Raw genomic sequence first — 19776 nt, forward strand, 5'->3', positions numbered from 1 at the left:
GCTTCACCGGGCACAGACGTCGCTGATAAAAAACCCCGACGGTTCCGACTGCTCTCGTCACGCAGCGGATCGAAGGAAGACTCCAGTATAGACAAGGACCCTCCGTCCAGTCCCAAGTCCGAACCTGTGGTGGACCAGGAAGCCGCTTCCATTTTCAAAGAATGTTTTGTCCCGCCGGAGCTCAGCATTTGGGATTACTTGATCGCCAAGGTATCCCTGAAGACTCTCACTCAAAAATGTATTTTTCCTCCAAGCTCATTTGAATGATTCTTGTCTTCTATTGTTCCACCAGCCGTCCCTGCCGCCGTCAGATAACCGAGTTCAATACGACTCAGAAGAGAGCCAGGGCAGTGAAGATGAAGAAGAGGAGGAAGATGAATACGACGATATATTTGACCCCAACTCCCCTAAAAAAGAGCACACTAACTACAATTCATACAGGTGGATAGCTCTCTTCTCGGCCGGCACAAGTTGAGGCTCGTCTGTAAATCTTCTGGCCCTATGTTTTTTATGAGCGCAATGTTGGACCACTGTCAACTATTTACAGTATATTTGAATGCTCTTCTTCTTCCAGTTGGTGTTTAATGCGCTTGGCAATGGTTCAGCTGGTGCTAGTCAACCTCAAGTCCTTCTACCCCATAGCAGGATATGATCTATTGGGTCAGTACTAGCTATTGTGAACACACACACACACACACACACACACAACACGCTGTATTGTCATCCTCTGTCTTGTTTTTTTAAATCCCGCTTGGCGCAGACCTGCCTGGAGCCTCCCCGCTGTGTCACAGTGTGCTGAAGACACTGCAGCGCTGGGAGCAGGTGCTGCAGAAAAGATTGGAAATTTTTGGAGGCCCTCCCTCCAAGTACATCTCCACACACTTCCAGGAGGAAGCTATCACGCCAGGCCCCGCCCTTCTCAGACACAAGGCGCTGTTTGAACCATCCAACACTCCGTTCAGGTAGGCCCGTGACCCACATTCCAATGAGTAAATAGAAATTCTGTCGATTGTGTGGAAGTGATTGTAAATTTATCATGTCAGAGTAATTGGAGCAGCGTTATTGTTTATTACACTGCCATGAGTTCCCGTTTCTAGCTCGTGGATGGACAGTTTGTTAAATTCCTGTCTTTTGTTTTTAGCAACATGGCATTAGTGTCCTTGAAGCAACAATATGCCTGATAGATGTGGTGTGCTCCAAACATGAGCGTGAATATTTATTAGTAGTTGGCAACAGTGGCACAAAACGGCAATAATTAATTGCTTCCAGTTTTTGAATTTTGCTTGAGCTAATCCAGCTGACACGGCACCTTTTATTGTCGTTTCCAGGACGAGCCACCATTCAGCCCTCCCTGTCAAGCGCCTTTGGCAGTTCCTGGTAAAGCAAGATGAAGTGCAGGAGACATTCATCAAAAACATCTTCACCAAGAAACATGACGCTGGCGAGGTACATGTTTCCACTGCACTTAATCACGCATGCCATATTGAAATGCCAGCAAATAACACTGCTTTGCTAATGCAGAGTTGGAATCAAATCTTAATTCAAGCGCACTACAATTGATGAAATCCAATGTTTCTGGGGGGTTTTTTCTTTTAGCTGTGCATGATGAAATGTATTGTTACTGCTTCCAGCCGCATGACAATGTGTTTGTTGAAGTAATCGCTGCCTGTTTGATTAACATCACAATAATTCACTTTCTCTGTGTGTTTGTATGCATGGTCCACTGCTTGCTCTATGTTGTGCGCGCGCGTGTGTGTGTGTGTGTGTGTCCTCCGTGGTACGCTACCTCCCAAATCAATAAAGTTGGTTGAGGACCAGACTGATATGAAATGTTCAGGGATGGACGAGACAGGAAACCATCAGGTAATGCTGCCATATACAATAGATGTGTTGTTAATGTGTACTCGTATGTATAAAAACTAGTTTTGTAATCAGTATGACTTGAGTCATTTCCAAACAGCATATTACAAACTAGCAGCAGTGTTGGTGGTGAAATCTTACTGACTTGGCCTATTTTTTGCATTTTGCACTAGAGTAGCATTGATGGCACGTCTTGATGACAGAACTGGAGCACATGCAAAACTGGCACTGGTGTTTTCAAATGGATCTTGTCATGTGAAGTACATTGTGCCATACGCCGATGCTGTAAACTATTTTAATTTTATTTTAAATACAGTGCCGTTTGTCTCAGAGGACTGACTGGCGAAACCGAAACGATTCGCATTCTTGAACCTAACACTGTCGCACTCAATCTGCATCCCGCCGAGATTATGCGCGCTGCGTAAATGGCAAACCACCATATTTAGATTAAGGCCAGTCAAATTACACTTTATCCCATCTGACAGAGAGAGGCACGGCCGTTTCCTCTCGAATAAATGTCGTAAAGGCCGTGATTTCATCTCCTGCTCTCAGGGTGCGTCTCGTTTTGAATAATTGCGGAATCACAACGTAACAGTCACCTCGGCGGTTGCACTTGTACTTATTGCTCATATGCCACCGCGCTCCCGCTGTCTGATTGGGCTAACCCGGTTATGTTGCTCACTGGAGGTTAGCGGGGCGGCACGACCGAGCCCCACGTGTTCTCCCCTCAAGGCACTGCAAACGCACGCGTATGTACAGTGTTGGACACATAGAAGCAGGGCCCGCTTTGTGATTTGGCTGCTGGCACGTCAGCTTTTATCTTGGAAAGCAGGGGGGAAAAAAAACAAATGTGACACTATTTATTTTGTCAAGTCAATGGCTCTGTAGTTAGAAATGGAATATTTTGTGAAGTTGTGGCAGCATATTTGCCTTAAGGAAATCTTTATAAACTTGTGATGATTGGGTGCGTGTGTTTGTGTGTACAGACTGCGTCAGATCTGGGCTGCCCTGGGGGGAAGGCTCGCATCATTCACAAGGAGTCAGACATCATCACGGCTTTTGCCATCAACAAGGTATACCTCCCGTGTAAAACTGAATACACCCTCACCACAATCAATGGCGTCGTCTTATAAATTTGCATATGAGTCATTTTGTGACCAGACAGGACTTCTCTACTTTTATCCACTCACTCCCACTCACAGTATGGTCACTACTGTGTGTCTTTCAGGCAAATCGTAATTGCTTAGTCATGGCCTCTACACATGACATTCAGGAGTTGGATGTCTCATCCATTTTGGCCACGCAGATCTTGACGTGGATCGATGACGAAGAGGTTGAAACTAAAGGGTAAGAAACGGACGGGGGGGTTGTCTTGTTAGATAAAAGTTGGACTGATGCCATGTGGACGCAATGCCTACGATTGTTTGCTTGGTGGAAAATGGCTATACCACAGGTGTCAAAGTTAAGGCCCGGGGGCCAGATCCGGCCCACCACATCATTATGTAGTACTGTTTTTTTTTTTTTTTTAAAGATATTATAGTTACACAGCATGGCCATTTTCCTCTATTGTCCACTACTCTGATGCAAAATGTTATTGTCTCTGCAGAGTGGGCACAGATGACTTCCTGGTGGTCCACACGCACGATGACTTTATCAGCCTACACGGCACCACGCCGTACACTCGCAGCAGCCCCGGCACGCCCATCAACATGCCGTGGCTTGGAGGCCACCAGACAGGCCGGGGAGCTTCCGTGGTCAGTTCTACTCATTTCTTTGGCGGGAGGTCGCTGTGACATGTTTGGCAGTGGTGATTACAACGAAGCGTACATTGAAAATTTGGAGCCATACCCTCAAGACATTACATTGACTCATCTGACCATGCTAAATTGTCAAGTAAGCCTAACATGTGTGATCTTTGAATTCCCACGCACTGCGCAGAGAGGACTGCTGTGGGCTTAGATTGCCGTCAGCCGCTGAAAGATTGCTTTGGTTTCACTCTTTGAGATGAATGTGTGTGACTCACCCTCATTCACATTCACCAGAGAACCCGCTGCTCTTAATAACGTTGCACACGGTCAGTAGGAACCACGACTACCTATTTGAGCCAGCAGAACATGTCAGGAAATAGTTGTTGGTTTAAAATGAGTCCGTAATCACGTCACACAGGTGAACAGAGCTGTGCCAAGAATGGACTTAATAGACTGGCTGTAGTTGTTTATTGTTATTTTGTTGTGTTGGATCTCATTCGTTTGCGTCAAATGCCATTGGAACACATCCAACATTTGCATTACAGAACCTCATGTCAATGACAAGTAGCACTTTAGCCCGTACGCTTGACGCCGTGCGTGGTCTGTTCAGCATGAACGATAGTTACTACAAAAGGCATGACAATGAAGTTCTTCACACGTCTTTTTGTCCTCCTCCTCATTTTCACCTTCTTCCTTCAGATGATCAAGAGAAATATCAACAATGTGAGAAGAATGACCTCACATCCCACGCTGCCGTACTGTAAGTGCAAATCTGTCTGTCCGATAAGAGTTGGCAGCTTTTCATTTTAATTGCTTTTCTCGTTATGGTACATCACCCCAAATATTTCCCAAGGAGGATGGATTTGTCGTGGCATCACAGATGATACGATCCATGTCTTTCTTTTCTTGTTGGCGCTGCAGACTTGACAGGGGCGCAAGACGGGAGCGTGAGGATGTTTGAGTGGGGTCACTCCCAGCAGATCATCTGCTTCAGAAGTCCAGGCAACTCCAGAGTGACCAGGATTCGATTCAACCATCAAGGAAATAAGGTTGCTTAAATCAACCTATTGCTCTCCCATTGAACCTTGCCTTTTCGCTATTCTTTGCTCTAATGTAAGCCCGTCCCACCGAGATCTTCTTTCTTCACACGTTCGTTCGCAACTGTGCCACGTTGGCACGAAGCACAGCCGGGAATTGGCTCCAGTGCACATTGTTCTTCGGCCGAGTGCACTCGCCTCCCGCGAAACATGTCCTCGGATGGTGCCTCGACGCCGTCTTAGGTCTCCTCTCTCGGCTCGGCCCAAAAAAGAGCTAGAGATGCTGGCAGAATTTCCAAACGTTTCCCGCGGTTATGTAAGCGCTGCGGTTTAAAGCGTGGTGTGCGTTACCTGAAGGGGGCGCCGCGTCTCAACAGGTGTCCCCGATGCAGCTGACATTGAGCCTGCTGTGAAAAGAAAATGGAATAAATTGCCTGACTTAATTCTAACGGCGGGGTTGTTGTTTTTGTGCAGTTTGGAATCGTGGATGCCGATGGCGGTTTGAGTCTCTGGCAGACCAACACAAGCGGAGCCGCTCCCAAACCTTATCTGGTACGCCTGCACACCAGCCTCTTTTGTCACGTGCTCTTCTTTTTTCATTTTGCCTTCTCTTTTTTCGGGTCAAAACCTCTCTGGTGATGTCTCACCAACACCAGCCTCCCTCCTCCTTCGACTCGCATTTTTCATTTGATTCACTATTCCGCTGCCTCCCGATTACTGTCAGTGTTAGTAAGCGTCTTATGTGCTTGTGTGTGCGTGTGCCAGACTCTACAGTGCCACAACAAGACGGCTCATGATTTTGTCTTTGTGGGCTCCTCCTCCCTCATCGCCACTGCGGGTCTGTCTACAGACAACCGGTAACACAATCTATCAAATCCTCTATATAGTGGAGCCGCATTTCTGGGATACTAATTTGATTTTATTCTTTTTAAACCCTCTCGAGGACATTAGAGGCTCCACTGCGCAGTATGTTCAACTGTTTTCCCAAAGTGCTTTGTTTCTGTCCACAGGAATGTGTGTCTGTGGGACACATTGGTGACTCCCATGAATAGCCTTGTCCATGGTGAGGTGCATACACAACATGCAGTACATGTATCGACTCAATCGTGGAGTCAATATTTTAACATCGACCAATTGTTCTTCAGCCTTCTGCTGCCATGAGTCCGGCGCCACCGTGCTGCTAATGGCGCCCAGGCAGCAGTTGCTGATCACGGGCGGGAGAAAGGGCTGGATCAGCGTTCTGGAGCTTCCTCACCGGCACCAGCGGCAGAGCTTCCAGGCACACGACTCGCCCGTCAAAGCCCTCGCCGTCGACCCGACCGAGGACTGCTTCATCAGCGGGTCTGCCGAAGGCAGCTTGAAGGTACGTTGTGCCACCTCCACCCCCTGAGGTTGTTTGCTGTGTTGCTTGTTTTTCTAATGTACGACAAGTGAATATTGCCATTAGTTAGTTTAGCGGTCGATATTAGTCTCAAGGCCTCCTTTGTCAGAAAACATAGTTCACCTTTTTTTGTTTGTGTGTGTGTGTGCGTGTGTGGTTTTTTTTTGTTTGTTTTGATCACAATTATCCATAATTCCTCTGAACTCATTCACTGCCACTGATGGCTATTGATGGCAAATAACTGACTGGAGGGTTGGAGTTGAATGTGTTTTATTCTGATATATATTCTATAAAGTAGTCGGGGTTGATTGGTACAACTTTTGTTTACGTTTGAAAAATATAAGAACATTTCATTTCCCCACAATGACGTTTAAAAGAAAACAAAATCAGATTGTGAATATTTGAATAGGAAGAAGCAAAAGGAGGAGGAGAACATTTGACGATTGGCCGACATGTCTAGCAGCCGCAGTGTAGCACCAACTGCTAGAAAGGGGGATTTTACCCCAATGTCATGTTTTTTGCCTTTAATATTGGTGGCTGGTATCAGCATCATTTAATGTCAGAGACAACAGTGGGTGCTCAAAACATGTTCAAAACACTTTGGATTGTTTTTGTCACACAAGGTAAGGGTATAAAAGTCCTGCAGGGCGTCCGTCTCTTGTTAGGTCGCATCGCGTCGGCCATCGGATTAAGGTGCTAGCAGGTGTCAGGAGCAGCTGCTTTCTCCACAATTTGACTGACGGCAAAGTGTAAGCGCAAGGTTGGCGAGCCAGTCTTCAGGGCGGCGCCTCATCCGTCACCGCGCCTGCTTTCGATTCAAAATCTATTGCCCCATCATGTGAAGTCTTAATTGCATGGCGGCCGATTGAAAAGCAGCGTGGAGTTCGAAGTGTTTGATGGGCGCGTATGGAAGGGCCAGATGATGTGACATTAATTAAGTCCTACGTACAGGCTCTGCGCCTGCGATGGAGCTCATCAAATAAAATGACTCTCATGCTGGCTTTTCAAACGGAGCGGCTTCCTATCCGCTCGCTAGGCAGGGAACAAACGTGCTACCGACCTGCTACATTATTAACGTTAAATGGTGGACGAAGAAAACGGATGGCCAGTTGATGAATGCGTCGTTAGGATTTTTCTTCGGTATGGAACGTCCATGACGCTAACACACATGATCACAAGTCATGACATGATTGGGTGAGCTTTGATTGTAAACCTTTCTCAATGGATGGGAATCCTGCCCAAATCAAAAGTATTTGCGATGTGTCTTCAGATGTGGAACCTGGCCACGCAGTGTCTGCTCTACTGCTTCCCCAACGAACACGCTCGGCAGTCGCTCTTCCGTAACTTGGGCACGGGCGTCATGCAGGTGGAGTTTGGGCCAGCCAATCACATCTTTTCCTGCGGCGCTGACGGCACCATGAAAATGAGGATCATGCCGAACCGCTTCAGCGTCAACAACAACAACACCCAGCAGCATCAGCACGGCAACCTCAAAAGTGATGTCAAGTTCATTTTGTAGACAGGAACTGTAGAGATACTCCACCCATGGACCCAGAAAGTCACAAAGTGGCCACAGGGTTATTTGTCTTTTTTTTTTTTTTAAAAGAGGTCCAGTTGAGATTTGTCTGCACATGCAGGAGGTAAGAGAATCCTGGATTGATTGTAAGCAGACGAGAAGCAGACATCCGAGCACACCGGATTCGGTTTTACATTCCCGATTGAAAGTTTGGCTTTTCAAAGCACATTTGAGCTGAGATAAACACCACTTGTGTCGTTTGTTGCAGTTCTCTGTCGGGAACAAGGTGATAACTGCAGCTGCCTGACAAAGACTAAAGTGTCTGCAGGCAGGTTAGAGGTAAGGCGAGTTGTGGCACCCACCTTTCCGGTTCTCACGCTCATGTCACACGATGCACATCGCTGGAAACGCGTCATCCGAAAATCTCTATTTGCACATAACGGAGACTCGGAATTACACGACTTGCAAAATGTTGGGATTATTCCCACTGAAATGTGCAATCAAAAGTTTAGAGGTCAAATTCAGTTCACCTGTGAAGGTTCTAGTGCAATGGAGCCCAAAGCCCACACTTTTTGTGAGTCGTGTAAAATGTCAACAAAGCAGTTGAGAATAATGTAAATATGATGCGATGTACAGCACATTAGACAAAGATCTATATTCCTCGCCAATTATATGAAGTGTCCTTAATCTCTGACTACTAACTAGCTGTGGTGGTCTGTATTCTTCGTATAAAGTTGCACAAAATGTAGCTTTAATTTAACCAGTGCCCCTCTTTAAATGGGCACACCCCCTTTTCCTATTTTGGGAGGGTGGCTGCTGCTGTTATTCCCGAATAAGCTGAAAAGAAGTCTTGTGGGTGAGCAGGTTTTAACTGTTTATTTGTACAGATGTTTTATTCCAATAACATCACACTTTCTGCTACTAAATGTGATTCATCTTGGATACTTTGAATTAAAATGGATTCCTTTGTTGTTTTCTCAGCCATTTAAAGGATTTTTCTCGCCTCCACCGTTGCTCATCCCGTGTCTTCCGTGCTAAATGCTACTAGCTAATGTGAAGGGGGTGATGTTGCACCTTTTCGTGCGACTAGAGGAATAAAATGCATGCTAGTTTGGATTTCCCGGGGAGATGTCGTTATATTATCTACACACGTGCAGAGAGTGATAGGCCCACACTGAAAAAGAAAAAAAAAAAAAACCTACAGAATTGAGTGACTGAAGTTGTTCTTTCGAATGACATTTAACATTACTAGAAGAAATAAAGCTAAAATCTTAACTGGAAAATCCATTCGCCAATTTTAAGTTTAAACATCAAACGTTGAATGTTTACTCAAATTGATTTCTAAATTAATTAGAAGTCATATGACCAAAAATTGCAACAATATTAAATATACCATTGACAGAAATGTGCTGTTTTATGAAAATTAAGTTGTAAGATTGCTGGAAAAAAATTGTTAATATTCCATCTAATACAAAAGTAAACTTATTCGGGAATAAATTAATGAAATTAAATTTACGAATGTTTTTTTTTTCCCCCAAACCCACCAATACTATTCTAGTCATCAAAAAAAACTTATTCTCATCAATAATAACTCAATCCTGTATTCTTAAAAATATCACTTTATGCTCATTACAGCGTTACTTTGTGTGAACTGCATAAGTTTTCTATCAAAATAAAAATAAAAAAAATAGCACATGGTCTCGTACTTCAACTTAATTAAAATTGAGCTTCTTTTTTTCTACTTTAAAATGAGCCCTTCACACTCTTTCCTGTCATCATCCTTCCACTCGCTTGTACAATCATTTTACGCCAAATAGTTGACCAATTTTGTACAAATCCAACTCTTATTTATGAAACGTGTTGACTGGCGGAATGGCACATGTATGATTTCTTTTCCTTCTTTGGCCTAAACAGTCGCGATGCAATTTGTTTTGTTTTTTTTGTTCTCAAGTGTGTCTAAGGAAAAAAGGATGTGTACCCCTAACCCATCTTGTGGAGTTGATAAATACATTTTATCTGACGCAAAGCACTTCTATACACGCTGGAGAGTGGAATAAACTTGATCAAAGTGAGTGCTTTAGTTTTTTTTCCCCCAAGACTCATCTCTCAAACCTAGTACAATAATTGGATCAGATTAACATATAAAATGTCAGTTTGTTAAACAACTAAATTAGAGATGTAATTTGTTTTCAAATTTACAACCTCAGTTACACCATGGTGCCCATTCACAATATTAATAATTATATTCATGACAAAATGACAACAGAATAATCTTAAGGCTTTATTAGCAAACAATATTAAATGTCCACATTAGCATTGATTAGAAGAGAAAACATCACATTTGTAGAAACATTTAGTTTGTTAAGTTGCTTTCAATATCACTTACCCGAATCCATTTCTGTCAGTGTTTAGTGCTACCAGAGAAAGAAAAATCTGTTTGGGAATCAATACGTGACATTTTAATGGCGCGTCAAGGTCGAAGAGTCAGTGTGGATCCATTCAAATGGAATAACTCGTTCAATTACACTGATTTTCTGACTTAATTGATTTGGATCTCCGATAACACACCATTGTTATTTTAACTAGGCAACCACCTTCAGGAAATAAGCTTACATAAGAGATGGGGAATCATTTCATTAAGTCCTCAGAGGACCATATAATTCAAGAACAGATTTATTAATATTATGAGCATTTTTATAACAGTTCCATTAATGTTTTGAATTTAGATTGTAATGGTAGGTTACAATAAATTCTGCCGCAGCCTGTGGATGGTGTTGACGAACGAGGTATATGGAACGCCCCCGCTCCCCCTCCCCCTGGGTGGGTTGGCTTTTGTCAGAGGCGTTCACAGCCTAGCGTGATCTTTCAGGATGACTTCCAGCTTCTGACCGAGCATGACGTTTCCACGAATCTTGAGCTTGCCAGAGAAAAATGCCTATACCGTGGAGAAAAAGAAATGTTTCATTCCGCAAATCTCAAAATATTTAGACAAACTGTCTTTAACGAGGCCGCGGCTATCCTTAACAAAAATCCACTGGCTCTTTCTCTGGGTTGATCTTTTGGAAGGAAAAAAAAAAAAAAACACGGGGATCAATATGAAACGTCGTGACCAGGTTATAAATTCGGTGCTCGCCTGTAACAGATGAAATGCTGCAGCGATATCAAATGACGTCCATTGATTACCTGTGAGAGCTTTGGTCTTGAAAAAGCCTCTCGAATGGCTCATTATTTGACGTGTTGAATGGAATTGGTTTTTCAGCATTTGGCAATTTGTTCTGACACCCCAATAAATCTCGATACATCACTGTTTTTAGAAAAAATAAGAAAATTCATTCCTACCTTCTGAGGGTTGAGTTTGTCTTGCACTATCGCCATGAAGTTGTCATCTGATGCCGTGAAAGTCACGTCCGTTTTCCCGCTGTAGGTGCCTCGATGTAGCGCGCCGCTCCCGTTCTTCAAATCAATCGCTGGCAAACAAGAGCTACTGTTTACAAATCCGATGTGTTTAAAGCACTTCATTACAACCGGCTGTGGTGCGTAAATGCGCTCACTCCACTCCGCGACATTCTTGCCGTCTTTGGTGATCTCCCAGCCGAAGACGGCGTTGACTTTCTTAACCAGCTCGCTGCCAGACTCTTGGATGCGGCGGCCAATCTCTGCGAACACCAGCTCGCTCTGGAGGCCTGCCCCCGCCTACGCCATCCAGAGATCTTTAAAGTTGCGACCTCCTTGTGTGAGATTCACAGGTACCCACCTGAGGAAGACCGGGAGACGTCTCAGCCAATTCGTGTAAATCGACATAAGCGCCCGCAAGCACCGTGGCGCCTGTCTCCTTGACCTGGAAGAGACCAAAAAGCAGGTAAGAAGCTGAATGACAAAGTGTTTGGATTGGAGCAAACCATACTGACTTTACACTGAATGTGGACTCGACTGCCTTCCTTCCACATTTCCGTCTGCAGAGACTGACCGGGTATCACCGGCTTCACAAAGCGGACCTGCGGGAAGCCACACAACCAAGCTTTCAAAACGGTAAGGGAGGAATTTGACCACTTGATAACAAAACGTGCAATTTTTACACTGTGATCCCATGGCCTTAGTTACTGCCACCAAAATTGAACTCTAGCAAAAGCGTTGCGAGTTAATCCAACAAACCTTGATGGCCTTGAATCTGGAGGGGTCGTTGCTAGCAAACTGCTTGAGGACATGTCTTGCCGCAAAGCCGAATGAGCACAAACCGTGCAGGATGGGTGACTGAAAACCTAAGCGAAAAAAAGGCGTTTATATTATATGAAATATTTGTGGTGGTGGTGGTGTACACTCAATACCAGCTAATTTCAGCAAGACAAAAAAAAGGGTGTGTCAAGTCTAATATAATTCCTAGTCTTTAGTATATTTTGACCAAAAGCGTGTCATAGACATGTTGGGGACTGGCAACTGTCATGTCAATACAATTCAAGTCTTACCCCCCATGGCAGCAAAGCTGGGGTCAATGTGGAGGGGGTTCCAGTCCCCACTCAGACGGTACAAGGCCGCCTAGGGGGACAGAGATGAGAATCATAAATCATAATACAGACGACATCTACAATAGCGAGGCCTGGGAATCATTCTTTTCACATTTGATTTGCTTCTTTTTCACCTGGTCGTTAGTGGTGGAATCAACCAGCACGACGTCTGGGGCACGTTGAGGCGGCGGCGCAAGAGGCTGCAGGGTTTATCCGACACAGCGGGAAGCCCCATTAATATTCCTCATGTCTTATTGCATTGTCGTAAAAAAAAAAAAAAAAAACACAAAAATTTCAACACACTTTCGCTTTCTCCGATGTTCTTTTGCCTCCAAAGCCTCCGGCGCCGACCACAAACACGGACCACTGGTTGAAGCAGAGCAGCTCGCCGCCGCTGTATGTGTTGACTGAGCGAGGAAGGGAAGGACTTTGAGTCGGGGGGGACAGTTGGGAGGGTCACAATAGCGGAGGACTCACTCACCGTCCAAGAGGATGACCGCCCCGGAGCCTTTGTCCAGCACGTCTGCTACGGTGGCCTCTGAGGTCAGTTGTCCTTAACCAGGGGAGGAGCAAAAAAGTGATATAAAAGATTTGACCTTTTTGGAGGGTCAGGCTCTGTTGAGTGTTTCATACCAGAAGTGGGAAGAGGTTTGTAGAGCTCCAAATATTGCTCGCCATGTAACACCTGATGCGTGACAAACATGTACTTTAAATATTTAATTCTGTGATTCTTCAGCTAACATTATGCGTTTTTTCCCCCCACCTGTGTCAAGTCAATATTGAGTCCTGGCAAAGAGCTCAGGCCACCGTCCATCATGCTCGCCTGGGAAGGAATAACCCCGAAGGTCGGGAGGCAGCCAAAGTCCGGATGGCCTTCGTACAAGAACCTGGCAAAAACAATCAGGTGGTGCAATGTTCCGTCGAAGGTCTCATTTTAGTAGCGGTAATCACACACCTGAGGTGGTCGGGGTCTTTGGTGGACATGCCCACGCCAAGCGCGTACAGGATGCACTGCGTGTGCGTGAAGTCAAACGTGGTCACGGGAAGTTTTTGTCCCACTACTGCAGTCTAACACAAAGAAAAGAGGCTCTCATTAGATGCTCAGTTCTGCCCGTCTTTCGGCACCTTCACACTCAAGTAATTATCAAATGAGGCTTCATGCCAAATGCTTCTTCGTTAGTCTTATCGATGGCCGTCGTCTGGGCTTTTTCTTCAGGTCGACGGATGCGATCAGCAGCCGCATGAGGAGCGCTCCAAAGCACTGACCGAGACATTTTTTAATTGTGCTGCCTTTCTACCATGTGTTAAATATTGGACCCCACTAATCTAATATTAATGTGCATGGCCACACACACGCACGCACGCCACTTCTCTAAGTTTGTACAATTGATCGGGAAAGTTAGTATTGACGCTAATATTTGGTTATTTGCGTCTTGCACTCACAGGGTTGATGCCAGCAGCAGAGGATACCGCAGAGGTCGGACTGGCGGTAACCCCCGATTCCACTTTGGACAGGACGTTCACAATGGACTGAAGAGATTCTGTAAACAGGTGAGAGAAAAGCTTTATTGTCAATTTCTGCACATGCCAAGACACACAAGGAAATCGAAATTACGTTCCCACTATCCCACGGTGACAAGACATAGTACACAATATACATACAAGTAAACAACACACACAAAAAAACAAGAAGGCACAAACAATAAATATATAAGAGTGATGAATAATAAATAAACAAATAACATAAAACAGGGCAGATTAACACTGCACATGAATATAAGAGATTAATGTAATAATTGAATACAAATTAAATGCACTGCACACAAAATGTAACTAATTATTATTATTGTCTTATGGGAGTAAAAAATAATTTGCATGAATTCCAACATTTCTTAAATTAAGGTGTGATAGTCTTTTTTTTTTTTTTTCCTCCATGTAATGATGAAGCATTTCAGAGCTACTAGGTGAGCAAACAAAAGAAACAGCTCCAGGGCTGATAAAAATCTTATAAATAAGAGTCTATTGGCAGGTAGTTATAGCAACAAGATTCGGTAATAAGCTACAAATGAGGAGGCAGCGCAAAGCCGAGCTAATGAGAGCGGCTAGCTCCCGTCGGGGGCTGCCACCCCCGTGCGCTTCGACGCCACTGGGAGGGATGGAGGAGGCGGAGAGAAGTAACGCTAAATGATAATTACAACAATGATTATGCGTGACTCACTTTGAAACACTCCTCACCTCCACTTGTTTTCCTCTCCACTTTTCTTGACCTCTAACAACAGATGGCCTCACTCTACTGAAGGCAAACTCGGGAGGAATACAGATGAGTGGTTTGGGTTTTGGTGTTATGCTACACAAACGCCATAAATAGTAATTACTACTTTCCTATCAAGCATTTTATTGCATTGTTGCCTCAGCGATGCAAAGACACTCATGTTTTGTTCGCCCGCCTCTCGGACCTTAACTAGAATCTTACATTAGCCCTGCATGTGATTGGGGAGATGTTTTATCAAGTGGTGAAGTTAGTAAATGAGACTTTCCAACCTTGAGACCAAATTGTCAGAAATTTGTCACAATACAAATTGAGAATAGTAACCTCTTAGACAGAGACCTCACACTGCAGCCGTTATCCGTTTACGCCTTGTATATTTAACCCAGTGATGCGTTTTCACACAGTGAACCGCCATCGGGAAATAATTGGTTGACCTCAGCCCCAGCGCCTGGTGTGATTTAATACTTTCAGGAGTGGGTGCCAAAAGTTCAACTTCCACTCCTGTCCCAGAAATGTGTACCTCCCTTGAACACAGGCAGAATCCTGATCCTAGCGTGGCGCTACTTTTGTTTATTTGCGCCACGGTTGAACTTACAACCTTCCAGCGTCTGTCACTCGTGCCAGAGAACAACTGACCTTGTATTGAGGTGGGCTTGATTGCGTCTGTAAAATCACAAACTTTGTCCCACTGGTCCCTGACAGCTTCGGGTGTCATGGGCTGGTTGCTCTGTCTGGTGATGCAGCCCTGAGTTCGCTCCCAGCGCACTGAACGCACACATAGTAGGAGGTCATTTTTAAATGCCAGCAAGCGCAAATCTGGTGGTGGTGGTGGTGCTCTGGGCTAGCTAATAACAGATGCATAGAGACAGGACTAAAAAGAAAAAGACTCACATTTGCCAATCCAGCCCGCGCCAACCTGCATGCAGATGAATCATCATAGAAACATTAGAACAGGTTGGTGGCATCTTTCAGTACGGGTGGGAGTGAGACCTCGCTGCAATACCTCAAAGAGTCCTCCATTTTCTTGGCATTGTTCGTGACAGAGCCACAGCACCATGGGGGCCACGTACTCCGGCTTTAGCGCCGCCACCAGATCTAAATAAAACAAACAGGCGGACAAAACCACAGACTGGTTTCAAGGCGCATCTGCTGGGATCACTTCACTGCGCTGCTAACAACACATTTTAGGGCAGAGCAGTGCACAGAAATAGCAGCAAGTTGTCGAGCTACATTATCATTGGAATCGTTTTAGTTAGTCATGCACAACCCCGCCAGAACAAAAAAAAAAAAATGGTAACTGTTGTGAAAGGGTATGTGTCATCTCTATCAGTGGTCCCAGCTAAAAATAAATAAATCGGAGCTCTCATTTTTAATTCGGTTTAATTTATAAAAAGTATACGTATTTAAATATACTATTGAGAGATGTAACGATTCATTGAAATCCTTTTAAAATTGATTGACATGCTTAAAATATGCGTCGATAGATTTCGTACAGCCCTGAGAGGACTTTATAAAAGCTGATATGGCTCGAACCCAGCATACTATGATTAAGTCCAAGCAACTGCAAGGGCAATATATAAATGTGGAATTGTTGATTTTAAAAGCAGATTCATATCAACATGCAATAGCTGTACCTAAAAGTAGTTCACTTCATGGCTATGCTGCCTTGCAATAAGAAGAGATATATCTCTCTTGTTACCATGGTGACCATGGGTCACCGTTTTATATTAATGGAGCAGCTCAGCCAGCTCAAATGAAACTTCTAATTAATTTCCCCCCAGTAAGAAATGATGGGGGGGGGGGAAAGAACTAGATGTCCTCAAACTTTGGCCATTACAAATATATGACGGCCATATTAAGTATTTTTCTCCTCCAATTCCAAGTCGACCTTCTTTCTCCTTACCCGGGGGCATGACCGTCTCGGTGAGGCGTGAGCCGGCAACGGGAGCGATGGTGTTGCAGTGGATGTTGTATTTGCGTCCCTCGATGGCCAGCGTGTTGGACAGGCCCAGCAGGCCCAGCTTGGCGGCGCTGTAGTTGGCTTGGCCAAAGTTGCCGTAGATGCCCGCGGCTGAAGCCGTCATGATGATTCTAGGTGGCGTTAATGCATAATGGCAGCCGTCACGTAGGAGTCACGTCAGGATGGACGAGGGATGCAAGGTCAAATTGTTCAAGACCTCTTGATTTTATTTTTTTTTTAACACAAATCAAAGGACAATTCATATAATCCAGGTCAATCCTAAAAGCAGCGTAGCCAAATTAACACATTTGGTTGTTTTTCATGCTCAAATTTGCATATCCATATCTAATGTGCTGTCTGAGCCCTTTATGCAGATTCGTTTTTTTTTTCTCGTAAGACCGTGACGCCAACTGAGCTCATCATATTCAGGAGCATCAAACGGCTGACTTACGTTTGACTACCCGAGGCGCTCGACGGGCTTCCGGTCTGTCTTTCCGCAAAGAAGGCCACCAAAACATGCAAGCATGACTTACCTGCCAAACTTTTGCTCCTTCATGTGGTTCCAGGCGGCACGGGTCACCAAAAAAGAGCCTCGCAGGTGAACCCTGTGAATGAGGTCTGGGAACAATTTGAAAGTTGTCATGAGAGACAAACGCCATTCAAATATTTCGAAGGCAAGAGGAAAGTCCGAGTAGTCCTTCCATTTTTTCATTTCACGACCTTACCCCAATCCAAATCGCTTGTCCTGACGAATGAGCGGTCACGAAGGATCCTTCCAAAAAGAGAAAAAGCCTTGTAAACGGCGGCGGACAGTGATGGAAGAGTTGTTTTCCCACCATAAAATGACTTACCCGGCATTGTTTACGACAATATCTGAAAAACAAGATATTTGATATGAGATTTTGTAGGTACACAAGCGAGGGCTGTGAGAGCTGTAAACAAAAACATTAACAACAACTCTATCCCGCTAGCCGTGAGCGAGTAAGTTCGCTCGCCCGTAGTGAACCAAGCACAGCTCTGGAACGGACTTACTCAGCCCAAAAAGTAGGATAGCCATGATTCATGTTATGTGACTTATCGATCAGCAACTCACCTATTCTTCCAAACGCATCCAGCGCCGCTTGAACGAGCTTCTCTCCGTCTTCCACAGAGTCTGTGAGCGTGCAAGATCGAGATGGGGAGCTTTAAAACCAGCTGAGTGATTTTCTATTAAAACTGACAGTTACAATAATACGCTCATGAAAGGAATACACAACAAACGAGGGAAATCCAATTACCTAACCTACTCCGATAGCCACTATTATTGATTGCAATGCATCATTTCGATTGGTTCAAATGATACATTTGAATTATATCCACGCAAAATAACCGTCTTTCATTACAGTGTCAACTAGTGCTAGTTGACCTCCATTTTGTTCATCCAAAACTATTTTTTCCTGATAGGAAATGATGCTAATATGAGAACAGTTGACCCTGTAATGGATTCATCCAATTCCAATTTGTCTATGGTAAAAATAAAAGGTAGAAATAGGGAGATACAATCTGTGTGTCATGAGATAGTGGCAGAAGAGAAGGCAGGAAGAAGACAAGATGGAGTCCACTCCAAAAACTTCTCACCGTAGTTGGCCACTGCTTTTCCTCCCTTAGCTTTTATCTCGTCCACAACCTTATCGGCAGCCGCAGAACTCTTTCCGCCCCCTTTGGTGTCTGCCCCAAGGTCATTCACTTGAATGTAGTGAGAGGAGGAAAAGATTAGCAATAAATGGGCGATGAGTGCAGTTTTCCGCCGGTGATTAGGAGCGTTTCGCTAAGCCTCGTCACACAGTTCAAGGGCGACTTCATGGTAGATAGCGGCCACTGTTGAAGATGTTTACGGCTAAGCCTTGCGTTTAAATCACCGTGTCAATCAATACAATGCACTGGAACGTGACACCGTTTGATCCACTTAAAGCCGAGGATGCGCCATAAGATCGCAAGTGGAGCTTAGCCATGAACCGTGCAAAACGATGTTGCTTCACACGACGAAGCAGAAAGTCCTGCTGAGTTCATATACAGAAACAGTCTGCACACCCCTGTTGAAATAAAAAAAAAATTGTAATACGCTATCACACACACACACCTCTCCACTGTGAATGGTACACGCCGTGTATCTAGTTAAGTACTGCGATGAAACATTCTTCAGTCTAAAGACATCTTTTTCTGTTATTTTATAACCAGATTCTTGTAATATTAAAACTTTTCTAGTAACATGATGTTTTTTTCCTCGCAATATGGTGACCTTATTCTGGGATTCAGTGTTTGAGCTAGACAGCTTTACATGGGCTCGCAGAGGGGTGGCAGTAGGTTCGCTTGGGAGGGCAGAGGATAGATGATATCCCCCCACACACATGCATGAACATTTAAATTTTAAGTTGAATTATCTGCATCCCATGGCAATTGTGATGCATGTCACATGACATGGCTAAGTAGAGCACTAACTCCATTAGATTATAGAAAGATTTCTGCACAATATAAAAAAATATATATCAGGAACATTGATAATAAAATGTCAAATGGAGTGCTAATGCTAAGTGGACCACTAACTACATTAGATTATTAATAGATTTCTACACACTATATAGATCGCAGGAACATTGATAATAAAATTTCAAATTGAGTGATTTATTGCAACCCCTTGGGCATTTTGTGGACATGGCAGGTGCCCCCCCCTTGCCACTCACTAAAACTACCTAGGCTAATTGTGTATTTCCTCAGGTTTTATTTTTCAATGTGTAAACAGTAAATTCCCCTAAACCTTTTGAATTAAAGGAGATGAGAGCAGAGTTTATATTTACCTACAACAGAGGCTCCTCTTTCAGCAAAGGCCAGTGCATATTCCTTCCCAAGACCTGCGCACAGGTAAAATGAGTTTAATTGCGTTTTTTAACCAGAACAAACACACAAGCCACATTGTCGGTTTGCGTTAATATTGCTGCATGTGCCCTTTCACACTCGCGGATTTGCTGTACTTTGATCCCGGTGGCCGACTGGAAGCAAATGTCATGTCTCTAGTGTAGTACTGTAATCTCTACAAAATCGTGCTTTATTAATTCCACTGCTGCAATCCCTCATATGAGTGTGTTTACGTGTGAGCATGTGTACGGTTGCAGCAGCATATTACGATAGATACTTTCGTCAAGACAAATACTTGCTTATGGAATAATAACGTTGTTATTATAATCACCCCGATCAGCTGTTTAGCATTCCAAAGCTAACCACTTGGAACTGAGCGTCGATGACAGTCGCGCTATTATGCAAAAACGATACTGTTTCCAAAGTCATTTTACCTCCTCCGGCACCGGTGACGAGCACAACTCTTCCTTCAAATGACAAAGACATTGCGCTTGGGCTGTGATTGTTGAGCTGGACTGCTTGCCACTTGTGTTCTTTTCCAAGCAGGGTGAACTTTCACAACTTCTACTTCCGCAAAGGGAAGGACGATCCCTGCGAGGACCAATCAGAAA

At 44.3% G+C, this 19776-nt stretch overlaps 2 protein-coding genes across 4 annotated transcripts in view; one reads left to right on the top strand and one right to left on the bottom strand.

Moving 5' to 3' along the window:
* Nucleotides 1-9614, top strand: part of LOC125993716 (dmX-like protein 1) — a 30202-nt gene extending 20588 nt beyond the window's left edge. For 2 of the 3 annotated variants that reach the window (XM_049762537.2, XM_049762536.2), the window contains exons 36-51: nucleotides 2-210; nucleotides 293-441; nucleotides 575-660; nucleotides 761-962; nucleotides 1329-1446; nucleotides 1804-1863; nucleotides 2847-2933; nucleotides 3089-3207; nucleotides 3467-3614; nucleotides 4308-4368; nucleotides 4530-4657; nucleotides 5120-5197; nucleotides 5411-5502; nucleotides 5656-5708; nucleotides 5791-6008; nucleotides 7297-9614. In XM_049762537.2, the coding sequence (XP_049618494.1) occupies nucleotides 2-210; nucleotides 293-441; nucleotides 575-660; nucleotides 761-962; nucleotides 1329-1446; nucleotides 1804-1863; nucleotides 2847-2933; nucleotides 3089-3207; nucleotides 3467-3614; nucleotides 4308-4368; nucleotides 4530-4657; nucleotides 5120-5197; nucleotides 5411-5502; nucleotides 5656-5708; nucleotides 5791-6008; nucleotides 7297-7545 (2057 nt within the window). In that variant the 3' untranslated portion in view covers nucleotides 7546-9614. The remainder of the gene's footprint in view (nucleotide 1; nucleotides 211-292; nucleotides 442-574; nucleotides 661-760; nucleotides 963-1328; nucleotides 1447-1803; nucleotides 1864-2846; nucleotides 2934-3088; nucleotides 3208-3466; nucleotides 3615-4307; nucleotides 4369-4529; nucleotides 4658-5119; nucleotides 5198-5410; nucleotides 5503-5655; nucleotides 5709-5790; nucleotides 6009-7296) is intronic. The other variant, XM_049762538.2, reaches the window with a different exon arrangement.
* A 196-nt stretch (nucleotides 9615-9810) lies between these two features.
* On the bottom strand, nucleotides 9811-19762 carry hsd17b4 (hydroxysteroid (17-beta) dehydrogenase 4). The gene is made up of 25 exons (XM_049762575.2): nucleotides 19600-19762; nucleotides 19108-19161; nucleotides 17891-17998; nucleotides 17367-17426; nucleotides 17125-17146; nucleotides 16999-17045; nucleotides 16807-16891; nucleotides 16217-16404; nucleotides 15317-15408; nucleotides 15205-15229; nucleotides 14950-15078; nucleotides 13488-13585; nucleotides 13000-13112; nucleotides 12808-12931; nucleotides 12678-12729; nucleotides 12526-12597; nucleotides 12348-12451; nucleotides 12179-12244; nucleotides 12006-12075; nucleotides 11695-11801; nucleotides 11451-11537; nucleotides 11297-11380; nucleotides 11094-11235; nucleotides 10882-11009; nucleotides 9811-10477 (listed from the first exon to the last, which is right to left on the bottom strand). The coding sequence occupies exons 1-25, from the start codon at nucleotides 19649-19651 to the stop codon at nucleotides 10388-10390; spliced, it is 2199 nt and encodes a 732-aa protein (XP_049618532.1). The 5' UTR covers nucleotides 19652-19762; the 3' UTR covers nucleotides 9811-10387.
* Nucleotides 19763-19776: the final 14 nt, after the last annotated feature.

Source organism: Syngnathus scovelli, chromosome 3, assembly GCF_024217435.2.
Source record: "Syngnathus scovelli strain Florida chromosome 3, RoL_Ssco_1.2, whole genome shotgun sequence".
In the NCBI taxonomy this organism is placed as follows: Eukaryota; Metazoa; Chordata; class Actinopteri; order Syngnathiformes; family Syngnathidae; genus Syngnathus; species Syngnathus scovelli.

Bases quoted from the DNA above. Each gene is read 5' to 3' on its own strand.
- hsd17b4 (XM_049762575.2), bottom strand. From the start codon at position 19,651: ATGTCTTTGTCATTTGAAGGAAGAGTTGTGCTCGTCACCGGTGCCGGA. The intron at 16,892-16,998 runs GTAAGGTCGTGA...AATTGTTCCCAG, and splicing joins GACAAGCGATTTGGATTGGG to ACCTCATTCACAGGGTTCAC. The intron at 12,598-12,677 runs GTATGAAACACT...CCCCTGGTTAAG, and splicing joins CAAACCTCTTCCCACTTCTG to GACAACTGACCTCAGAGGCC.